Source organism: Nycticebus coucang, chromosome 12 (genome assembly GCF_027406575.1).
Source record: "Nycticebus coucang isolate mNycCou1 chromosome 12, mNycCou1.pri, whole genome shotgun sequence".
NCBI lineage: Eukaryota > Metazoa > Chordata > Mammalia > Primates > Lorisidae > Nycticebus > Nycticebus coucang.
The window spans coordinates 52,097,290-52,119,717 of record NC_069791.1 but is presented as its reverse complement, the minus strand read 5'-3'; the positions used below and the strand labels follow the sequence as shown (position 1 = coordinate 52,119,717).

General features: G+C 38.7%; 1 protein-coding gene across 1 annotated transcript in view; it reads right to left on the bottom strand.

Moving 5' to 3' along the window:
• The window catches only part of CLEC6A (C-type lectin domain containing 6A), a 41,978-nt gene that overhangs the window by 5,196 nt on the left and 14,354 nt on the right, over positions 1-22,428 (bottom strand). Inside the window, exon 5 of the mRNA XM_053557737.1 lies at positions 17,423-17,538. Coding sequence (XP_053413712.1) covers positions 17,423-17,538 — 116 coding nt within the window. The remainder of the gene's footprint in view (positions 1-17,422; positions 17,539-22,428) is intronic.

Here is a 22,428-nt window from a genome sequence, read left to right as displayed (position 1 = left end):
GACATAACGAGAAAACAGATAGCACAGCTCAAGAAAATGAAAAAGTTAGTTAAGGAGCTATAAAATACAGTAGAATCCCTCAGTAATAGAGTTGACCAGGCAGAAGAAAGGATCTCTGAAACTGAAGACAAAGCTTTTGAACATTCCCAAACACTCAAAGAGGCAGACAAATGGACAGCAAAAACTGATCATTCCCTGAGAGAGTTGTGGGATCACTCCAAAAGATCAAACATCTGTCTTATAGAAATTCCAAAAAAAGAAGAGGATGGTCCTAAAGGTACAGATGCTCTCCTCCAAGAGATTATGGAGGAGAATTTCCCAAGCACTACCAGAGACACAGAACGTCAGATAGCAGACAGTTTCAGAACTCCAACAGACTCGATCCAAATAAAGCATCTCCTAGACACATTGTGATTAACTTTGCCAAAGTGAAGATGAAGGAGAAAATTCTGCAAGCAGCCAGATATAAGAAAAGCATCACCTACAAAGGGAGAAGTATCAGAATAACTGCAGATCCCTCAACTGAAATATTTCAAGCCAGAAGAAGATGGTCATTGATCTTCAATCTCCTAAAACAAACAACTTCCAGCCCAGGATCCTGTATCCAGCTAAACTGAGTTTCATTTGTGATGGAGAAATCAAATACTTTAATGACATACACATGTTTTTGCCATAACCAAACCAACTCTCCAGGATATTCTCAGACCCATCCTCCACAATGACCAGCACAATGTTCTAACTACAAAGTAAACTCACCCAGAAATTTTTGAATGAAAGCCAACTTCCACAGTGGTGAAAGGATTAAAAATGTCCACTGGACATCCAAAAATCATAACACCCAAAACACAACCAGGCTTATCAATTCTCTCAATTAATGTGAATGGTTTAAATTGTCCTCTAAAGAGGCACAGGCTGGTTGACTGGATACATAAACTCAGACCGGATATCTTCTGTACACAAGAATATTACCTGACCTTAAAAGATAAAATAGACTCAGGGGGAAGGGATGGACTTGTATAATACAGGCAAATAAAAACCAGAAGAAAGCAGGGGTTGCAATTTTAGTAGCAGATACAATTGGCTTTAAACCAACAAAGATAAAGAAAGAGAAGGAAGGTCACTACAGATTTGTCAAGGGAAACACCCAACATGAAGAGATTTTGATAATTAACATTTATGTACCCTACCAGGATGCTCTTCAATTCATAAAGCAGACCCTAATGGATATGAACAATCTGATATTTTCCTGCAGTATGATAGTTGGAGATTTTAACACCCCTTTGACAGTTTTGGATAGATCCTCCAAGAAGAAACTAAACAAAGAAATATTACACTTAAACCTGACCCTAGAACAAATGGACTTTACAGACCTCTACAGAACATTTCACCCTAATAAAACTGAATATACATTCTTTTCATCAGCTCACAGATCATCTGCCAAAATAGATCTTATCCTAGGACAGAAGTCTAACCTCAGCAAATTTAAAAGAACAGAAATTATTCCTTGTATCTTCTCAGACCACCATGGAATAAAAGTTGAACTCAACAGCAACAGGAATCTTCATACTCAAACAAAGTCATGGAAACTAAATAACCTTAGGCTAAATGATAGTCAAAGATGAGATTAAGAAGGAAATCAGGAGAGAGATTAAAGATGGCAATGGAGGAGGCGGAGCAAGATGGCAGCCGAGTAACAGCTTCCTTGCATCTGGGCACCGTGAGTCTGGGGAGATAGGACTTCAGGCATCTCTGGCTGGTGGGATCTGCCTACCATCACTCCTATGAGGATACAGGGAGTCAGCGAGAGACTTCTGGACCCCAAGAGGAGGACTAAAATAGTGGAAAACCGGCAAGTGGTCACGTGTGTTCAATCCGTCTAAACCCGCCCACAACTGTAAGTTCAGTAGCAGCGAGACTGCAAACCAGAAAGGCCTTACCTGTGAACTGTTTTGATGTCCTTGGACTTGGCACTGAGTTGAACTGCCTTGGGGAAGGCCTGAGCGGGAGGGCGGAGAACTTTGGCCGTTGTCTAGGGCCCCAGTCTGAGCCGCTGAGCCAGACGGAGCTAAAACTGTTTGGTGGTGGGTCACACGGAACCATTGTCAGTGATCTGCCCCGGCAAGCTCCGCCCTCAGAGTCGCAGAGCTAGAAACGGGTGGGAGCTGGTAACCCAGCAACCAAGTAGCCTAAGGGTTGGGTCTGAGCCGCCTTGCAGCCCTAACCCTCAGGGGCAGAGTGAGACCGGTTTTGGCACACTGAGTAAGTGGATAGCCACTTCAGCAGCGATTCCAGCGAGAAAGCTGGGAAAGCTTCTGCTCAGCAAGTTTACAAGTTCAAAGTGCCTTTTAAGTGGGCTGAAGAGAGATTTAGGGTGTCTACCTGCTGAGGTTTGAGAAATCAGCAGCCTCCAGTCGTATCAGAACTGTGACTAACATCTCATACCCCAGAAGACCACGTGTTGCCCAGACAATATTCAATAACATATACAAACTGCTTTGTTTTTGGTTGTGTATTTTTTTTTCTTTCTTTCTTTTTTTTTTTTTTTTTTTTTGTTTGGTTGTGTTTTTTTTTTTGTTTGTTTATTTTGACGTTGTTGATGTTTTTTGTTTTTTAATTTCAATCTTTTCCATACAGATCCCTTTTTCTTTCTCAATTTTACTGGTTTAATTATAATTTCCCATTGCTGCCTTTTTTAATAACTACAACTTCATTTTTGCTAGTGTTTCTACCACTATCACTTGGTTTTTCACCCAATTTTATCCCCATAAAGTTTTCTGTTTGCTTGTTTTGGTTTGATTTATAGCATTTTTGTCTTTCCTCTCTACTTGGTGGAGGTGGGGTACTGTGTCTGATCAGGTTAGCAAAGAGCTGCTGACCTCAAGGGAACCACCCCACTGGCCACCCCCAGAAGGTGGGGGTTTTTTAAGGTTGTGTCAAAGTACCCTACTGTACACCTATATTGCCCTGTCTCCCTCTTTCTGTGCCTCTCTTCTTTTTGTCAATATTCCTTATCCCCACCCCCTCTCCTTTCTCTATCTTTCTTTTTTTTTCTTATCACTCGGTTCTCCTTTCTTTCATCCCCTTTTTTGCTCTTCAACCTTCTCACCCTTCTGGTCCTGTAACCCTTAGTCCACAGGAACAAGAACTTAAAGAGCAAGAGGAAGTGAAAGGAAAATTAGGGCAAGGAAACAGATAAAAGAAATCACTCATGAGGAAGAATCAGCAGAAAACTCCAGGCAACATGAAGAACCAGTCCAGAACAACCCCGCCAAGGGACCATGAGGTAGCTACTGCAGAGGATTCCACCTATACAGAAATGTTAGGAATGACAGAAAGGGAATTTAGAATACACATGTTGAAAACAATGAAAGAAATGATGGAAACAATGAAGGAAACTGCTAATAAAGTGGAAAATAACCAAAAGGAAATCCAAAAACAGAATCAAATCAGAGATGAACGATATGAAGAATATAAAAAGGATATAGCAGATCTGAAGGAAATGAAACAGTCAATCAGGGAACTTAAAGATGCAATGGAAAGTATCAGCAACAGGTTAGACCATGCAGAAGAAAGAATTTCAGAGGTAGAAGACAAAGTTTTTGAGATAACTCAGATAGTAAAAGAGGCAGAAAAGAAGAGAGAGAAAGCAGAACGTTCACTGTCAGAATTATGGGACTTTATGAAGCGTTCCAACATACGAGTTATAGGAATTCCAGAAGGGGAAGAAGAATGCCCCAGAGGAATGGAAGCCATACTAGAGAATATTATAAAAGAAAATTTCCCAAACATCACCAAAGATTCTGACACACTGCTTTCAGAGGGCTATCGGACCCCAGGTCGCCTCAACTCTAACCGAGCTTCTCCAAGACACATTGTGATGAACCTGTCCAAAGTCAAGACAAAAGAAAAGATTCTGCAAGCTGCCAGGAGTAAGCGCCAGTTGACCTACAGGGGCAAATCCATCAGAGTGACCGCAGACTTCTCTAATGAAACTTTCCAAGCAAGAAGACAATGGTCATCTACCTTTAATCTACTTAAACAGAACAATTTTCAGCCCAGAATTCTGTACCCTGCCAAGCTAAGCTTCAAAATTGACGGAGAAATCAAATCATTTACGGATATACAAACATTGAGGAAATTCGCCACAACAAGACCAGCTCTACAGGAAATACTTCAACCTGTTCTGCACACTGACCACCACAATGGATCAGCAGCAAAGTAAGATCTCAGAAATCAAAGGACAGAACCTAACCTCCACACTGATGCAAAGGATAAAACTAAGCAATGGAGTCTCACCAAATAAGACGAATAGAATACTACCACACTTATCAATTATCTCCATAAATGTTAATGGCTTGAATTCCCCACTGAAGAGACATAGATTGGCTGACTGGATTAAAAAACACAAGCCATCCATTTGCTGTCTGCAAGAAACACATCTGGCTTCAAAAGACAAATTAAAGCTCCGAGTCAAGGGTTGGAAGACAATTTTTCAGGCAAATGGAATTCAGAAGAAAAGAGGAGTTGCAATCTTATTTTCAGATACATGTGGATTTAAAGCAACTAAAGTCAAAAAAGACAAAGATGGTCAGTTTATATTGGTCAAGGGAAAAATACAACAAGAAGACATTTCAATTCTAAATATTTATGCACCCAATTTAAATGCTCCCAGATTCTTGAAGCAGACCTTACTCAGTCTGAGCAATATGATATCTGACAATACCATCATAACAGGGGACTTTAACACACCTCTTACAGAGCTGGACAGATCCTCTAAACAGAAATTAAACAAAGACATAAGAGATTTAAATGAGACCCTAGAACAACTATGCTTGATAGACGCATATAGAACACTCCACCCCAAAGATAAAGAATATACATTCTTCTCATCACCCCATGGAACATTCTCCAAAATTGATCATATCCTGGGACACAAAACAAATATCAACAGAATCAAAAGAATTGAAATTTTACCTTGTATCTTCTCAGACCATAAGGCACTAAAGGTAGAACTCAACTCTAACAAAAATGCTTGACCCCACCCAAAGGCACGGAAATTAAACAATCTTCTGTTGAATAACAGATGGGTGCAGGAAGAAATAAAACAGGAAATCATTAACTTCCTTGAGCATAACAACAATGAAGACACAAGCTACCAAAACCTGTGGGATACTGCAAAAGCAGTTTTGAGAGGAAAATTCATCGCTTTAGATGCCTACATTCGAAAAACAGAAAGAGAGCACGTCAACAATCTCACAAGAGATCTTATGGAAATGGAAAAAGAAGAACAATCTAAGCCTAAACTCAGTAGAAGAAAAGAAATATCCAAATCAAATCAGAGATCAATGAAATTGAAAACAAAAGAATCATTCAGAAAATTAATGAAACAAGGAGTTGGTTTTTTGAAAAAATAAATAAAATAGATAAACCATTGGCCAGACTAACGAGGAATAGAAAAGTAAAATCTCTAGTAACCTCAATCAGAAACGATAAAGGGGAAATAACAACTGATCCCACAGAGATACAAGAGATCATCTCTGAATACTACCAGAAACTCTATGCCCAGAAATTTGACAATGTGAAGGAAATGGATCAATATTTGGAATCACACCCTCTCCCTAGACTTAGCCAGGAAGAAATAGACCTCCTGAACAGACCAATTTCAAGCACTGAGATCAAAGAAACAATAAAAAAGCTTCCAACCAAAAAATGCCCTGGTCCAGATGGCTTCACTCCAGAATTCTATCAAACCTTCAAGGAAGAGCTTATTCCTGTACTGCAGAAATTATTCCAAAAAACTGAGGAAGAAGGAATCTTCCCCAACACATTCTATGAAGCATACATCACCCTGATACCAAAACCAGGAAAAGACCCAAACAAAAAGGAGAATTTCAGACCAATCTCACTCATGAATATAGATGGAAAAATTCTCAACAAAATCCTAGCCAATAGATTACAGCTTATCATCAAAAAAGTCATTCATCATGATCAAGTAGGCTTCATCCCAGGGATGCAAGGCTGGTTTAACATACGCAAGTCCATAAACGTTATCCACCATATTAACAGAGGCAAAAATAAAGATCACATGATCCTCTCAATAGATGCAGAAAAAGCATTTGATAAAATCCAGCATCCTTTTCTAATTAGAACACTGAAGAGTATAGGCATAGGTGGCACATTTCTAAAACTGATTGAAGCTATCTATGACAAACCCACAGCCAATATTTTACTGAATGGAGTAAAACTGAAAGCTTTTCCTCTCAGAACTGGAACCAGACAAGGTTGTCCTCTGTCACCTTTACTATTCAACATAGTGCCGGAAGTTCTAGCCAATACAATTAGGCAAGACAAGGAAATAAAGGGAATCCAAATGGGAGCAGAGGAGGTCAAACTCTCCCTCTTTGCTGACGACATGATCTTATACTTAGAGAACCCCAAAGACTCAACCACAAGACTCCTAGAAGTCATCAAAAAATACAGTAATGTTTCAGGATATAAAATCAATGTCCACAAGTCAGTAGCCTTTGTATACACCAATAACAGTCAAGATGAGAAGCTAATTAAGGACACAACTCCCTTCACCATAGTTTCAAAGAAAATGAAATACCTAGGAATATACCTAACGAAGGAGGTGAAGGACCTCTATAAAGAAAACTATGAACTCCTCAGAAAGGAAATAGCAGAGGATTTTAACAAATGGAAGAACATACCATGCTCATGGATGGGAAGAATCAACATTGTTAAAATGTCTATACTTCCCAAAGCAATCTACCTATTCAATGCCATTCCTATCAAAGTACCTACATCGTACTTTCAAGATTTGGAAAAAATGATCCTGCATTTTGTATGGAACCGGAAAAAACCCCGTATAGCAAAGGCAGTTCTTAGTAACAAAAATAAAGCCGGGGGCATCAGCATACCAGATTTTAGTCTATACTACAAAGCCATAGTGCTCAAGACAGCATGGTACTGGCACAAAAACAGAGACATAGACACTTGGAATCGAATTGAACACCAAGAACTGAAACTAACATCTTACAACCACCTAATCTTCGATAAACCAAACAAGAACTTACCTTGGGGGAAAGACTCCCTATTCAATAAATGGTGTTGGGAGAATTGGATGTCTACATGTAAAAGACTGAATCTGGACCCACACCTTTCCCCACTCACAAAAATTGATTCAAGATGGATAAAGGACTTAAATTTAAGGCATGAAACAATAAAAATCCTCAAAGAAAGCATAGGAAAAACACTGGAAGATATTGGCCTGGGGGAAGACTTCATGAAGAAGACTGCCATGGCAATTGCAACAACAACAAAAATAAACAAATGGGACTTCATTAAACTGAAAAGCTTCTGTACAGCTAAGGAGACAATAACCAAAGCAAAGAGACAACCCACACAATGGGAAAGGATATTTGCATATTTTCAATCAGACAAAAGCTTGATAACCAGAATCTATAGAGAACTCAAATTAATCCACATGAAAAAAGCCAACAATCCCTTATATCAATGGGCAAGAGACATGAACAGAACTTTCTCTAAAGATGACAGACGAATGGCTAACAAACACATGAAAAAATGTTCATCATCTCTATATATTAGAGAAATGCAAATCAAAACATCCCTGAGATATCATCTAACTCCAGTGAGAATGGCCCACATCACAAAATCTCAAAACTGCAGATGCTGGCGTGGATGTGGAGAGAAGGGAACACTTTTACACTGCTGGTGGAACTGCAAACTCGTACAACCTTTCTGGAAGGAAGTATGGAGAAACCTCAAAGCACTCAAGCTAGACCTCCCATTCGATCCTGCAATCCCATTACTGGGCATCTACCCAGAAGGAAAAAAATCCTTTTATCATAAGGACACTTGTACTAGACTGTTTGTTGCAGCTCAATTTACAATCGCCGAAATGTGGAAACAGCCTAAATGCCCACCAACCCAGGAATGGATTAACAAGCTGTGGTATATGTATACCATGGAATACTATTCAGCCATCAAAAAAATGGAGACTTTACATCCTTCGTATTAACCTGGATGGAAGTGGAAGACATTATTCTTAGTAAAGCATCACAAGAATGGAGAAGCATGAATCCTATGTACTCAATCTTGATATGAGGACAATTAATGACAATTAAGGTTATGGGGGGGGGAAGCAGAAAGAGGGATGGAGGGAGGGGGGTGGGGCCTTAGTGTATGTCACACTTTATGGGGGCAAGACATGATTGCAAGAGGGACTTTACCTAACAATTGCAATCAGTGTAACTGGCTTATTGTACCCTCAATGAATCCCCAACAATAAAAAAAAAAAAAAAAAAAAAAGATGGCAATGGAGTAACAGCTTCCCTACAACTGGGAACAGCGAGTCTGGGGAGACAAGACTCCAGGCATCTCTGGCTGGTGGGACCTGCCTATAATTATCCCTTTGAGGATACAGGGAGCCAGCAAGGGACTTCGGACCCCAAGAGGAGGACAAAAACAGTGGAAAACTGGCAAGTGGTTGCGTGTGTTTGATCAACCTAATCACGCCAGCAACTGTAAGTACAAGGAGCAGTGAGACTGCAAACCGGAAAGGCCTTACCTGTGAACTGTTTCGGTGTTCTTGGACTTGGCACTCAGTTGAACTGCCTTGGGGAGAGCTTGAACAGGAGTGTGGAGAACTTTGGGCATTGTCTGGGGCCCCAGACTGAGGCACTGAGCTGGGCGCAAGGAGCCATTGTGAAAGAACTGCCCCGGCAAGCTCTGCCCTCAGGGTCTCAGAGCAAGGATTAGGCGGGTCAAAGTAACCTACTGACTGAGCAGCCTAAAGGCGGGGACTGAGCTGCCTTACAGCTTTAATCCTTAGGGGCAGAGTGAGACGGTTTGGGCACATTGGAGCCTTGGGCTGTTGCCTGGGTAGAGTGCCATGATGTCACAGCTCATAGCAACCTCAAACTCCTGGGCTTGGCGCCACCCAGACCTCCATAAGAGCTGTGCAGTGACCCCCGACTGGTGACCCGCACCCACCGGGCCTCCACGTTCCCTGACCAGGAACTGCGGGAGCCATGCAACCCTGCGTCCTCCCTCCTGTGTCCTCCCAACTTCCACACTAGCCTGTTCATCTGGACAGGGACTCTGGTAGCTGCGTGCCCTTTGGAGCCCTCCCTGCCTCTGTGCAGAGCTCTTCTCCTGGCCAGAGACTGCTGGACCCTTGGGCTCTTTGTGCCAAAGTCACTGGTCACCTGGCACTCCCAGAACCGTGCGCACCACCCCGAGCCCTGTTGCTGGATCCGGGTGTGTCACAAACCGGAGCTGTTTCCACAACCAGAACTCCCTAGCTACAGCAGCCCCAGAGGAACTACACAGGGTCACTCCCTACAAAGATCCAGCAACAATAGAGTGATCCCACTGGGGTCTAATCTTGGAGAGACACCTCCCCAACTCTGAGGACAGCCAGAGGCAATGGTGAAAAACAATCATGAGGCAAAATCAACAGAAAAACTCTGGCAATATGAATAATCAGAGTAGATCAACTCCCCCAAGGATCAATGGGGCAGAAACAGCACAAGACCCCATGCACAAACAAATAGCTGAGATGTCAGAAATTGAATTCAGGATCTGGATAGCAAATAAGATCGAATTAGAATTCCAAAAGTTATCTCAAGAATTCAACGGATTCAAAGACCAAATGACCAAAGATTTCGACACATTGAGACAAGAAGTTGCATCCCTCAAAGATCTGAGAAACACAGTAGAATCCCTCAGTAACAGAATGGAGCAAGCAGAAGAAAGGATTTCTGACATTGAAGACAAAGCTTTAGAACGCTCCCAAACCCTCAAAGAAGAAGAGAAATGGAGAGCAAAAACAGACCACTCTCTCAGAGAGCTCTTGGATAATTTGAAGAAAACCAATATTCGTCTTATAGGGATCCCCAAAAGTGATGAAGTGGCTTCACAAGGCACAGAGTCTCTTCTCTATGAGATTATGAAGAAGAACTTTCCATATATGCCAAGAGATTCCGAAATTCAGATAGCAGACAGTTTCAGAACTCCAGCACAACTCAACCCAAATAAGACATCCCCCACACACATCATAATCAATTTCACTAAAGTTAATATGAAGGAGAAAATTCTGAAAGCTGCCAGACGAAAGAAAACAATTACCTACAAGGGGAAGAATATCAGAATAACTGCAGATCTCTCTGCTGAAACCTTTCAAGCTAGAAGAGGATGGTCATTGACTTTTAATCTCCTAAAACAAAATAACTTTCAACCCAGGATCCAGTACCCAGCTAAACTAAGCTTCATTTATGACAGAGAAATTAAATACTTCAACGACATTCACATGTTGAAGAAATTTGCCACAACTAAATCAGCTCTCCAGGACATTCTTAGACCTATCCTCCATAAAGACCAGCATAATTCTCCACCACAAAAGTAAACCTACCCAAAAAATTTTTGATCAAATTCCAACTTCCACAGTCGCAAAAGGATTAAAAATGTCCACCGGTCTCTCGAAAGGCTTATCAATACTCTCAATTAATGTGAATGGTTTAAATTGTCCTCTAAAGAGGCATAGGTTGGTGGACTGGATACAAAAACTCAAGCCAGATCCAAGAATCGCATCTTACATTAAAACACAGATATAGACTCAAGGTGAAGGGATGGTCATCTATATTCCAGGCAAATGGAAAGCAGAAAAAAGCAGGCATTGCAATTCTGTTCGCAGACGCAATAGGCTTTAAACCAACCAAAATAATTAAGGATAAGGATGGACACTTCATATTTGTTAAAGGTAATACTCAATATGATAAGATCTCCATTATTAATATTTATGCACCCAACCACAACACACCTCAATTTATAAGAGAAACTCTAAAAGACATGAGCAACTCGATTTCCTCCACTCCCATAGTAGTTGGAGATTTTAACACCCCTTTTGCAGTGCTGGATAGATCCTCCAAAAAGAAGCTAAGCAAAGAAATTTTAGATTTAAACTCAACCATTCAACATCTGGACTTAACAGACATCTACAAAACATTTCATCCCAAAAAAACTGAATATGCATTCTTCTCATCAGCCCATGGAACATACTTCAAAATCGACCACATCCTAGGCCACAAATCTAACCTCAGCAATTTAAAAAAATAGAAATTATTCCTTGCATCTTCTCAGACCATCATGGAATAAAGTTGAACTAAATAACAACAGGAACCTGCATACCCATACCAAAACATGGAAGCTAAACAACCTTATGCTGAAGGATACATGGGTTATAGACGAGATTAAGGAAATCACCATATTTTTGGAGCAAAACAACAATCAAGACACGAACTACCAGAACCTCTGGGATACTGCAAAGGCAGTCCTAAGAGGGAAATTTATAGCACTGCAAGCCTTCCTCAAGAAAATGGAAAGAGAGTAAGTCAATAACTTAATGGAACATCTCAAGCAACTAGAGAAAGAAGAACACTTCAACCTCAAACGCAGCAGAAGAAAAGAAATAACCAAAATCAGAGCAGAATTAAATGAAATTGAAAACAAAAGAACTATACAACAGATCAATAAATCCAAAAGCTGGTTTTTTGAAAAGATCAATAAAATAGATAAACCTGTGGCCAACCTAACCAGAAAAAAAAAAGAGTAAAATCTCTAATTTCATCAATCAGAAATGGTAATGATGAAATAACAACAGACCCCCCAGAAATTCAAAAAATCCTTAACGAATACTACAAGAAACTCTACTCTCACAAATATGAAAATCTGAAAGAAATCGACCAATACCTGGAAGCACGCCACCTACCAAGAATAGCCAGAACAAAGTGGAAATGTTGAACAGGCCTATATCAAGTTCTGAAATAGCATCAACTATACGAAATCTCCCTAAAAAGAAAAGCCCAGGACCAGATGGCTTTACCAAACATTTAAAGAAGAACTAGTACCTATACTACTAACCCTCTTCCAAAATATAGAAAAAGAAGGAATATTACCCAGCACGTTCTATGAAGCAAACATCACCTTGATCCCCAAACCAGGGAAAGACCAAACAAGAAAAGAAAATTATAGACCAATATCACTAATGAATATAGCTGCTAAAATACTCAATAAGATCCTAACAAACAAAATCCAACAACACATCAAAAAAATTATACAGCATGACCAAGTCAGATTTATCCCAGGGTCTCAAGGCTGGTTCAATATACGTAAAACTATAAATGAAATTCAACACATAAACAAACTTAAAAATAAAGACCGTATGATTCTTTCAATTGATGCAGAAAAAGCTTTTGATAATATACAGCATTCCTTCATGATCAGAGCACTTAAGAAAATTGGTATAGAAGGGACATTTCTTAAACGAATAGAGGCCATCTACAGCAAACCCACAGCCAATATCGTATTGAATGGAGTTAAATTGAAATCATTTCCACTTAGATCAGGAACCAGGCAAGGTTGCCTATTGTCTCCATTGCTCTTTAACATTGTAATGGAAGTTTTAGCCATTGCAATTAGGAAAGAAAAGGCAATCAAGGGTATCCACATAGGGTCAGAAGAGATCAAACTTTCACTCTTCACAGATGATATGATCGTATATCTGGAAAACTAGGGATTCTACTACCAAACTTTTAGAAGTGATCAAGGAATATAGCAATGTCTCAGGCTACAAAATCAACACCCATAAATCTGTAGCCTTTATATATACCAATAATAACCAAGCCGAACAAACAGTCAAGGACTCTATTCCTTTCACAGTAGCGCTAAAGAAGATGAAACATTTGGGAGTATACCTAACAAAGGACATGAAAGATCTCTACAAAGAGAACTATGAAACTCTAAGAAAAGAAATAGCCAAAGATGTTAACAGATGGAAAAACATACCATGCTCATGGCTGGGAAGAATCAACATTGTTAAAATGTCCATACTGCCCAAAGCAATATATAACTTTAATGCAATTTCTATTAAAGCTCCATTGTCATACTTTAAAGATCTTGAAAAAATAATACTTCATTTTATATGGAATCAGAAAAAACCTCGAATAGCCAAAACATTACTGAGCAATAAAAACAAAGCAGGAAGAATCACGCTACCAGACCTGAGACTGTACTATAAATCCATAGTGATCAAAACAGCATGGTACCAGCACAAAAGCAGAGAAGTACATGTCTGGAACAGAATAGAGAACCAAGAGATGGCTCCAGCTACTTACTGTTATTTGATCTTTGACGAGCCAATTAAAAACATTCAGTGGGGAAAAGATTCCCTATTTAACAAATGGTGCTGGGTGAACTGGCTGGCATCCTACAGAAGACTGAAACTGGACCCACACCTTTCACCATTAACTAAGATAGACTCTCACTTGATAAAAGATTTAAACTTAAGACATGAAACTATAAAAATACTTGAAGAAAGTGCAGGGAAAACTCTTGAAGGAATAGGCCTGGGTGAATATTTTATGAGGAGGACTCCTCAGGCAATTGAAGCAGTATCAAAAATACACTACTGGGACCTGATCAAACTAAAAAGCTTCTGCACAGCCAAGAACATAGTGAGTAAAGCAAGCAGACAGCCCTCAGAATGCGAGAAAATATTTGCAGGTTATACCTCTGATAAAGGTCTAACAACCAGAATCCACAGAGAACTGAAACGTATTAACAAGAAAAGAACATGTGACCCCATCTCAGGGTGGGCAAGGGACTTGAAGAGAAACTTCTCTAAAGAAGACCGACGCAAGATCTACAAACACATGGAAAAAAGCTCATCATCCTTAATCATCAGAGAAATGCAAATCAAAACTACTCTGAGATATCACCTAACCCCAGTAAGATTAGCCCACATAACAAAATCCCAAAACCAGAAATGTTGGCGTGGATGTGCAGGAAAGGGCACACTTCTACACTGCTGGTGGGAATGCACACTAATACGTTCCTTTTGGAAGGATGTTTGGAGAATACTTAGAGACCTAAAAATAGACCTGCCATTCGATCCTGTAATTCCTTTACTAGGTTTATACCCAGAAGACCAAAAGTCACAATATAACAAAGACATCTGTACCAGAATGTTTATTGCAGCCCAATTCATAATTGCTAAGTCATGGAAGAAGCCCAAGTGCCCATCGACCCACGAATGGAATAGCAAATTGTGGTACATGTATACCATGGAATACTATGCAGCCTTAAAGAAAGATGGAGACTTTACCTCTTTCATGTTTACATGGATGGAGCTGGAACATATTCTTCTTAGCAAAGTATCTCAGGAACGGAAGAAAAAGTATCCAATGTACTCAGCCCTACTATGAAGCTAAATTATAGCTTTCACATGAAGACCATAACCCAACTATAGCACAAGACTATGGGGAAAGGGCCAAGGAAGGGGAAGGGAGGGGGGATGTTTTGGTGGAGGGAGGGTAATGGGTGGGGCCACATCTATGGTGCATCTTAGAATGGGCACAGGCAATTGCACTAATGTACACAGCTATGATTTAACAATAAAAAAAAAAAGAAGGAAATCGCCAAATTTTTGGAAAAATGGTAATAAAGACACAAATTATCAAAACCTATGGGATACTGCAAGGGCAGTCCTAAGAGGGAAATTTATAGCATTGGAAGCCTTCATCGAGAAAAGAGAAAAAGAGGAAGCCAACAACTTAATGGATCATCTGAAGCAACTGGAAAAGAAAGAACATTCCAACCTCAAACCCAGAAGAAGAAATAACCAAAATCAGAAGAAGAAAAGAAATAACCAAAATCAGGGCAGAATTAAATGACATTGAAAACAAAAAAAAATCATTCAGAAGATCAACAAAACAAAAAGTTGATTTTTTGAAAAGATTAACAAAATTGATAAACCTTGGCCAACCTAACCAGAAATAGAAAAGTAAAATCTCTAACATCATCTATTAGACACGACAAAGGAAAAATAACAATAGACACCTCAGAAATTCAAAAAATCCTCAATGATTACTACAAAAATCTCTATTCCCAGAAATATGAAAATCTGAAGGAAATGGACCAATAACTAGAAGCACACCACCTTCCTAGACTTAACCTGAAAGAATTAGAAATCTTGACCAGACCTATATCAATCACTGAAATAACATCAACAATATGAAATCTCCTAAAAAAGAAAAGTCTGGGACCAAATGGCTTCACATCCGAATTCTACCAAACCTTTAAAGAGGAACTAGTACCTATATTATACAATGTTTTCCAAAGCATAGAAAAAGAAGAAATACTTCCCAACACATTCTATGAAGCAAATATCACCGTGATACCCAAACCAGGAAAGTATCCAACAAAGAAAGAAAATTATAGGCCAATATCATTAATGAATATCGATGCAAAATTTTTCAATAAGATCTTAGTAAACAGAATTCAACAACACATTAAAAAAATTATACACCATGATCAAGTTGGTTTTATTCCAGGGTTACAGGGTTGGTTCAACATATGCAAATCTATAAATATAATACATCACATCAGTAAAATAAAATACAAAGACCATATGATTCTCTCAATTGACACAGAAAAAGCCTTTGATAGGGCAACATCTGTGGCTCAGTGAGTAGAGTGCCAGCCCCATATACCAAGGGTGGCAGGTTCAAACCCAGCCTCAGCCAAACTGCAACAAAAAAAGTAGCCAAGCATTGTGACAGGCACCTGTAGTCCCAGCTACTTGGGAGGCTAAGGCAAGAGAATCACCTATGCCCAGGAACTGGAGGTTGCTGTGAGCTGTGTGATGCCACAGCACTCTACCAAGGGCAATAAAGTGAGACTCTGTCTCTACAAAAAAAAGCATTTGATAATATCCAGCACCCTTTCACAATCAGAACACTTAAGAAAATAGGCATAGAGGGACATTTCTTAAACTGATAGAGGCCATCTACAGCAAACCCACAGCCAATATCATATTGAATGGTGTAAAATTGAAAACATTTCCACTCAGATCAGGAATGAGTCAAGGATGCCCACTGTCTCCACTGCTATTCAACATAGTAATGGAAGTCTTAGCCATCACAATCAGGCAAGAGGTGATCAAGGGCATCCCAATAGGGTCAGAGGAGATCAAACTCTCACTCTTGATGATATGATCCTATACCTGGAAAATCCCAGGGACTCAACTTCAAAACTCTTAGAAGTGATCAAAAAATACAGCAGCATCTCAGGATATAAAATCAATATTTTGTGCTCGCTTCAGCAGCACATATACAAAATCAATACTTACAAGTCAATAGCTTTTATATATGCCACCAATAGTCAAGCTGAAAATACAGTCAAGAACTCTATTTCTTTTACAATAGTGCCAAAGAAGATGAAATATCTGGGAATTTATGTAACAAAGGATGTGAAAGATCTCTATAAAAAGAACTATGAAACTCTGAGAAAAGAAGTAGCTGAAGATGTTAACAAATGGAAAAACATACCATGCTTGTGGCTGGGAAGAATCAACATTGTTAAAATGTCCATACTACCCAAAGCAATCTACAGATTTAATGCAATCCCTATTAAAACACCATTGTCATACTTTAAAGAACTTGAAAAAATAGTACTTCATTTTATATGGAATCAGAAAAAAGCCTTGAATAGTAAATACATTACTCAGAAATAAGAACAAATTAGGAGGAATCACGCTACCAGACCTCAGACTATACCATAAATCTATAGTGATCAAAACAGAATGGTACTGGCACAAAAACAGAGTGGTAGATTTATGGAACAGAATAGAGAACCAAGAGATGAACCCAGCTACTTATCATCATTTAATCTTTGACAAGCCTATCAAAAATATTCAATGGGAGAAAGGGGCTGGGTGAACTGGCTGGTGACCCGTAGAAAACTGAAACTGGACCCCCACCTTTCACCATTAACAAAAATTGATTCTCACTGGATAAAGGATTTAAACTTAAGACATGAAACTATAAAAATACTAGAAGAGAGTGCAGGGAAAGCACTTGAAGAAATTGACCTGGGAGAATATTTTTACGTTTTTGGAAAGAAATTTGGAGAACACTCAAGGAACTAAAAGTAGACCTACCATTCGATCCTGCACTTCCTCTACTAGGTATATACCCAGATGATCAAACATTATTTTACAACAAAGACATTTGCACTAGATGGTTTATTGCAGCCCAATATGTTCCTTCAGTGTAAGCATTTCACATTGTATATCAAAGCAGTACCCTGAACCTCATAAATCCATCAATTACAAAGCTATCATTTATTTGTTTATTGTCTTGGACAATTTATTCAATTTTTCATCTGTAAAATTAGTTATAACAGAGAGATGATTTTAAGAAGTTTGAGATAATACATGTACTTAATAAGAGCTTAATACATGTTAGGTCCTGTTATCATTGTTATAATTATTAACATTAATAGTCACTGCTAATAAAATTTTTCTAAGCCCGAGGGTTCCTGAATTTATGTGTGCACTCACCTGACATTTTTCTTGAAAGGTGTCTGATCAATCCATTGCCAGTTGTCATTACCTTGTGGATCTGAGAGCCCCAGAAAATAAGAAGATGATTCATTCAGCTGCTGGATAATGAAATTCTGCATGAAGAAAAAGAAGAAATCATAGACATTGGAATTTCCATATTGTTCAGACTAAGGGTTCTTGATAGCCTTGAGAGCCATTCTTTAGAAGAAAACACAGGGTACAAGGAGTCACATAATGGCACACCAAGCAGAGGTACTGGCCTAAAACAGCAACATCATTGCAGGATGGAGAGATTCCTAACACATGCATTCCAATCTCAGAAACAATGTCATTCATCCTTTTTTTTTTTTTTTTTACCAAGAAACAGAATTGTTTTATATGTACATAAATCCATTTTTTGTGCTTTCCATCATTGTTTTATTTTCAATGTTGTGATGGTTAATTAATTCTATGTGTGAACATGACTAGGCCAAGGGATGACCAAATTAAACATTATTCTTGAATGTGTCTGCAAGGATGGTTTTGGATGAGATTAGCATTTGAATTAATGGGCAAATTAGTAGATTGACCTCCCCATGTGAATGGACATAATTCAATCTGTTTAGGGACTGAATGAAATAAAATTCAGAGGAAGGAGGAATTTATCCTTTTTTTATTCCTGCCTTCCTACCTGCTTGAGCTGAAAAATAAGTCTCCTACTGCCCTTACACTAAGACTTACACCAGTGGCTCTCCTAGTTCTCAGGGCTTTGGACTTGAACTGGAGTTATATCATGACTTTCCTGGGTCTCCTGCTTGCAAATAGATCATGGTACTTCTTGGCCTCCATAATCATATGATCAAATTCTTCATAATCTCTCCACATGTGTATATATAAAACATATGTATCTATGTATTAATATGTGTATATGTATATACATATAGTTTCTCTGGAGCACCGTGAGTAATACAGATGTGTTGCATTTTTATTTCTGATGGTTTTTCAGTAAAATTACATTTGGTCTCCTAAAATACAAATTTGTTTCTCTACTCTCCTAACTATGCCTTCCCTAAGAAGTACTAAATTACTTAGAAGTTAAACATAAAAAAGAGCTCACTAGATTTTAACTATAGTGAATTTATTTCATAAAACATAATTACTCACAACTTTCCAATTGGGCTTCTAAAATACCTTTAGATATGTCCAGATCATTTTCCTATAGGTAATTTTTTTGAGGCAAACTGAAATCAATTTTTTTCCTTTTTTTCTTTTCTTTTCTTTTCTTTTTTTTTTTTTTTTGAGACAGAGTCTCATTTTGTTGCCCTCAGTAGAGTGACATGGTGTCATACCTCACAGCAACATCCAACTCTCCAGCTTAAGTGATTCTTTTGCCTCAGTTTCCCAAGTAGCTGGGACTAAAGGTGCCCACCACAATGCCCACACACATGTGCAGAAAAGAGGTATCACCAGAAATATTTTGAGCAATGCCTAGAATCTATAGCCAGCATGATTGGTTAATATTTTTCTCTATATAAAACCAGTCTTCAACACTAGGTGAAGAGAGTGTTTTTAATGCACACATCTCAACAAAAGATCTGCAGGCATGCATTGAAACAAGGAAACAAAGCTAAATTAAAGAAACAAAATCCAAGTAGCTGGGACTAAAGGTGCCCATCACAATGTCCACACACATGTGCAGAAAAGAGGTATCATCAGAAATATTTTGAACAATGCCTAAAATCTATAGCCAGTTTTCCCGGTATAAAACCATCTTCAGGGTGGCGCCTGTGGCTCAGTGAGTAGGGCACCGGCCCCATATACCGAGGGTGGCAGGTTTAAACCCAGGCCCAGCCAAACTGCAACAACAACAAAAAAAAATAGCCAGGAATTGTGGCAGGTGCCTGTAGTCCCAGCTGCTCTGGAGGCTGAGACAAGAGAATCACCTAAGCCTAAGAGCTGGAGGTTGCTGTGAGTCCTGTGATGTCACGACACTCTACTGGGGGCGGTAAAGTGAGACTCTGTTTCTACCAAAGAAAAAAAAAACAAATAAAACATCTTCAACACTAGATGAAGAGAAGGTTTTAATGCACACATCTCAACAAAAGATCTGAAGGCATGCATTGAAACAGGGAAACAAAGATAAATTAAAGAAACAAAATAAATCTCATAAATCTTTCCCTAAAGAAATAGAGATTTATTAATAATTCAACAAAGACTTCAAAATTACTATCTTAAATATCTCAGCGAGTTAAAAGAGAACACAGATGGACTACTACAAAATTCAGAAAGCCATGCACAAACACAGTGAGAATTTCAATGAACAGGAACAATTATTTAAAGAAACCAAACTGAAACTTTAGAACTAAATAATATAACTGAATTGAAAATTTTGCTAGAGAGGTTCAACAGATGACTTGATCAAGCATAAGAATCAGTGAACATGAAGACAAGTCATTTGAAATTACCAATTCAGAGAAACAAAAATAAAAAGGAATGAATGAAAGCGGAGAGAGCATAAGGGACATGTGGAAACCATCCAGCGGACCAATTTATGCATTATGGGAGTTCTAGAAAAAGAATAAAGATAAAACAGGAATTCAGGAAGCTCAATTCTAGCCAGAAATAATCCTAAAAGATTCATTCTGAGACACATTTACTCAAACTGTCAAAAGTCAAAAAGAGAGAATGTTGAAAGCAACAAGAGAAAAGCACTCATCACATATAAGAGATCTCCCACAATTATCAGCAGATTTCTCAGAGAAACCTTGCAGGCCAGAAGGGACTATGATGATACATTCAAAGTAGTGAAAGAAAAATAACTGCCACCTAAGAAAATGGTATCTGGAAAAACTGTCTTTCAAAAATGAAGGAATTAAGAATTTCCCAGATAAAAGTTTAGAGAATATATTACCACTAGACCTGCCCTTTTTTAAAAAAAGCTAAAGAGGGTCAAGTTAAGTGAAAAAAACCTGTTGTAAGAGAAAAAAAGAAAGATATAAGTATTATAAGTATATGCACCTAATGTCAGAGAACCTAAATATATAAGGCTAACATTAATAGAAGTGAAAGGAGAAATAGCACCACAATAATAAGATATTTGCAAACACTTATCTAAGAAAAGACTAAGAAAAATGAGAGAAGATGCAAATGACTAAAATTAGATGTGAAATAGGGGATATTACAATTGATGTCATAGAATCAAAAAGAATTATAACAGACTAATGGAACTAATTATATACCAACAAATTAGATAACTTTGAAGAAACAATAAAATCCTAAAAACATATCACCTACCAAAATTGAATCATAAAGGAATAAAAACCCAAATAGATCAAAAACTAGCAAGCAAATTACATCAGTAATCAAAAATTGTACAACAAAGAAAAGCCAAGAATCAGAAGTCTTCACTGGTGACTACCACGCATTTAAAGAATAATTAACACAATTCTCCAAAAACACAATGAAAAATTGAAGAAAAGGGAACATTTATGAACTCATTTTTTTTTTTTTTTTTTTTTTGTAGAGACAGAGTTTCACTTTATCGCCTTCGGTAGAGTGCCGTGGCGTCACACAGCTCACAGCAACCTCCACCTCCTGGGCCTAGGCGATTCTCCTGCCTCAGCCTCCCGAGTAGCTGGGACTACAGGCGCCTGCCACAACGCCCGGCTATTTTTTTGTTGCAGTTTGGCCCGGGCCGGGTTTGAACCCGCCACCCTCGGTATATGGGGCCGGCGCCCTGCTCACTGAGCCACAGGCACCGCCCAAACTCATTTTATAGAGGCCAGAATTTTGCTGATACCAAAACCAGAAAAGATACTACAAGAAAAGAAAACAATAGACTAATATGTCTGAAGACTATTGATATAAAAATCCTCAACAAAAATACTGCAAAACTGAATTAAGTAATATATTAAGAGGATTATATGTAATGACCAGGTAGGATCTATTTCTGGAATGTAAAGATGGTTTAACATATAAAAATCAATCAGGCTCAGTGCCTGTAAGCACAGTTGTTACGGCACCAGCCACATGCACCGAAGCTGGGGGTTTTGAACCTAGCCCTGGCCAGCTAAACAATGACAATCACAACAACAAAAACAAACAAAAAAATAGCCAGGTGTGGGCGGTGCCTGTGGCTCAAAGGAGTAAGGCACAGGCTCCATATGCCGGAGGTGGCAGGTTCAAACCCAGCCCTGGCCAAAACCTGCAAAAAAAAAAATAGCCAGGTGTTGTGGCAGGCAGCTGTAGTCCAGTTACTTGAGAGGCTGAGGCAAGAGAATTGCTTAAGCCTAAGAGTTTGAGGTTGCTGTGAGCTGTGACACCACTGCACTCTACCAAGGGTGACATAATGAGACTCTGTCTAAAAAAAATAAAATAAAAATTAATCAATGTAGTAACCACATTAACAATGTGATTTAGAAAAAAGAAAGAAAAAAATGAAACAATTATCTCAATTGATACATAAAAACCATTTGACAAAATTCTACATTCTTTTCTAACAAAAACACTTAGCAAGCAAGGATAAAAAGAAAATAAACTCAACATAATAAAAGCCAGATATGAAAAGGCCACAGCTAACATCCTACTCAATTGTGAAAAACTGAAAGCTTTTCCTCTAAGATTAAAACAAGGCAAGAATTGCTATTATCATTCCCCCCCCCCTTTTTTTTTAAGAGATGAGGTCTTCCTATGTTGCCCAGGGTGGTCTCAAACTTCTGGCCTCAAGAGATCATTCTGCCTTGGTATCTCAAAGTTCTAGAATTATAGACATGAGCCACTGCACCTAGCTACTTATCACTTATTTTTTTTTTTTTTGCTGGGGCTGAGTTTGAACCCACCACCTCGAGTATATGGGGCCAGCACCCTACTCCTTTGAGCCACAGGCGCTGCCCATACTTATCACTTCTTTTTTACCTAGCACTGGAAATCCTGGCCAGAGTAATTAAACAAGAAAATAAAATAAAAATCATCCAAATCAGAAAGTAAGAAGTAAAACTGTCTGTGTTTACAGAGAACTTAAAAGA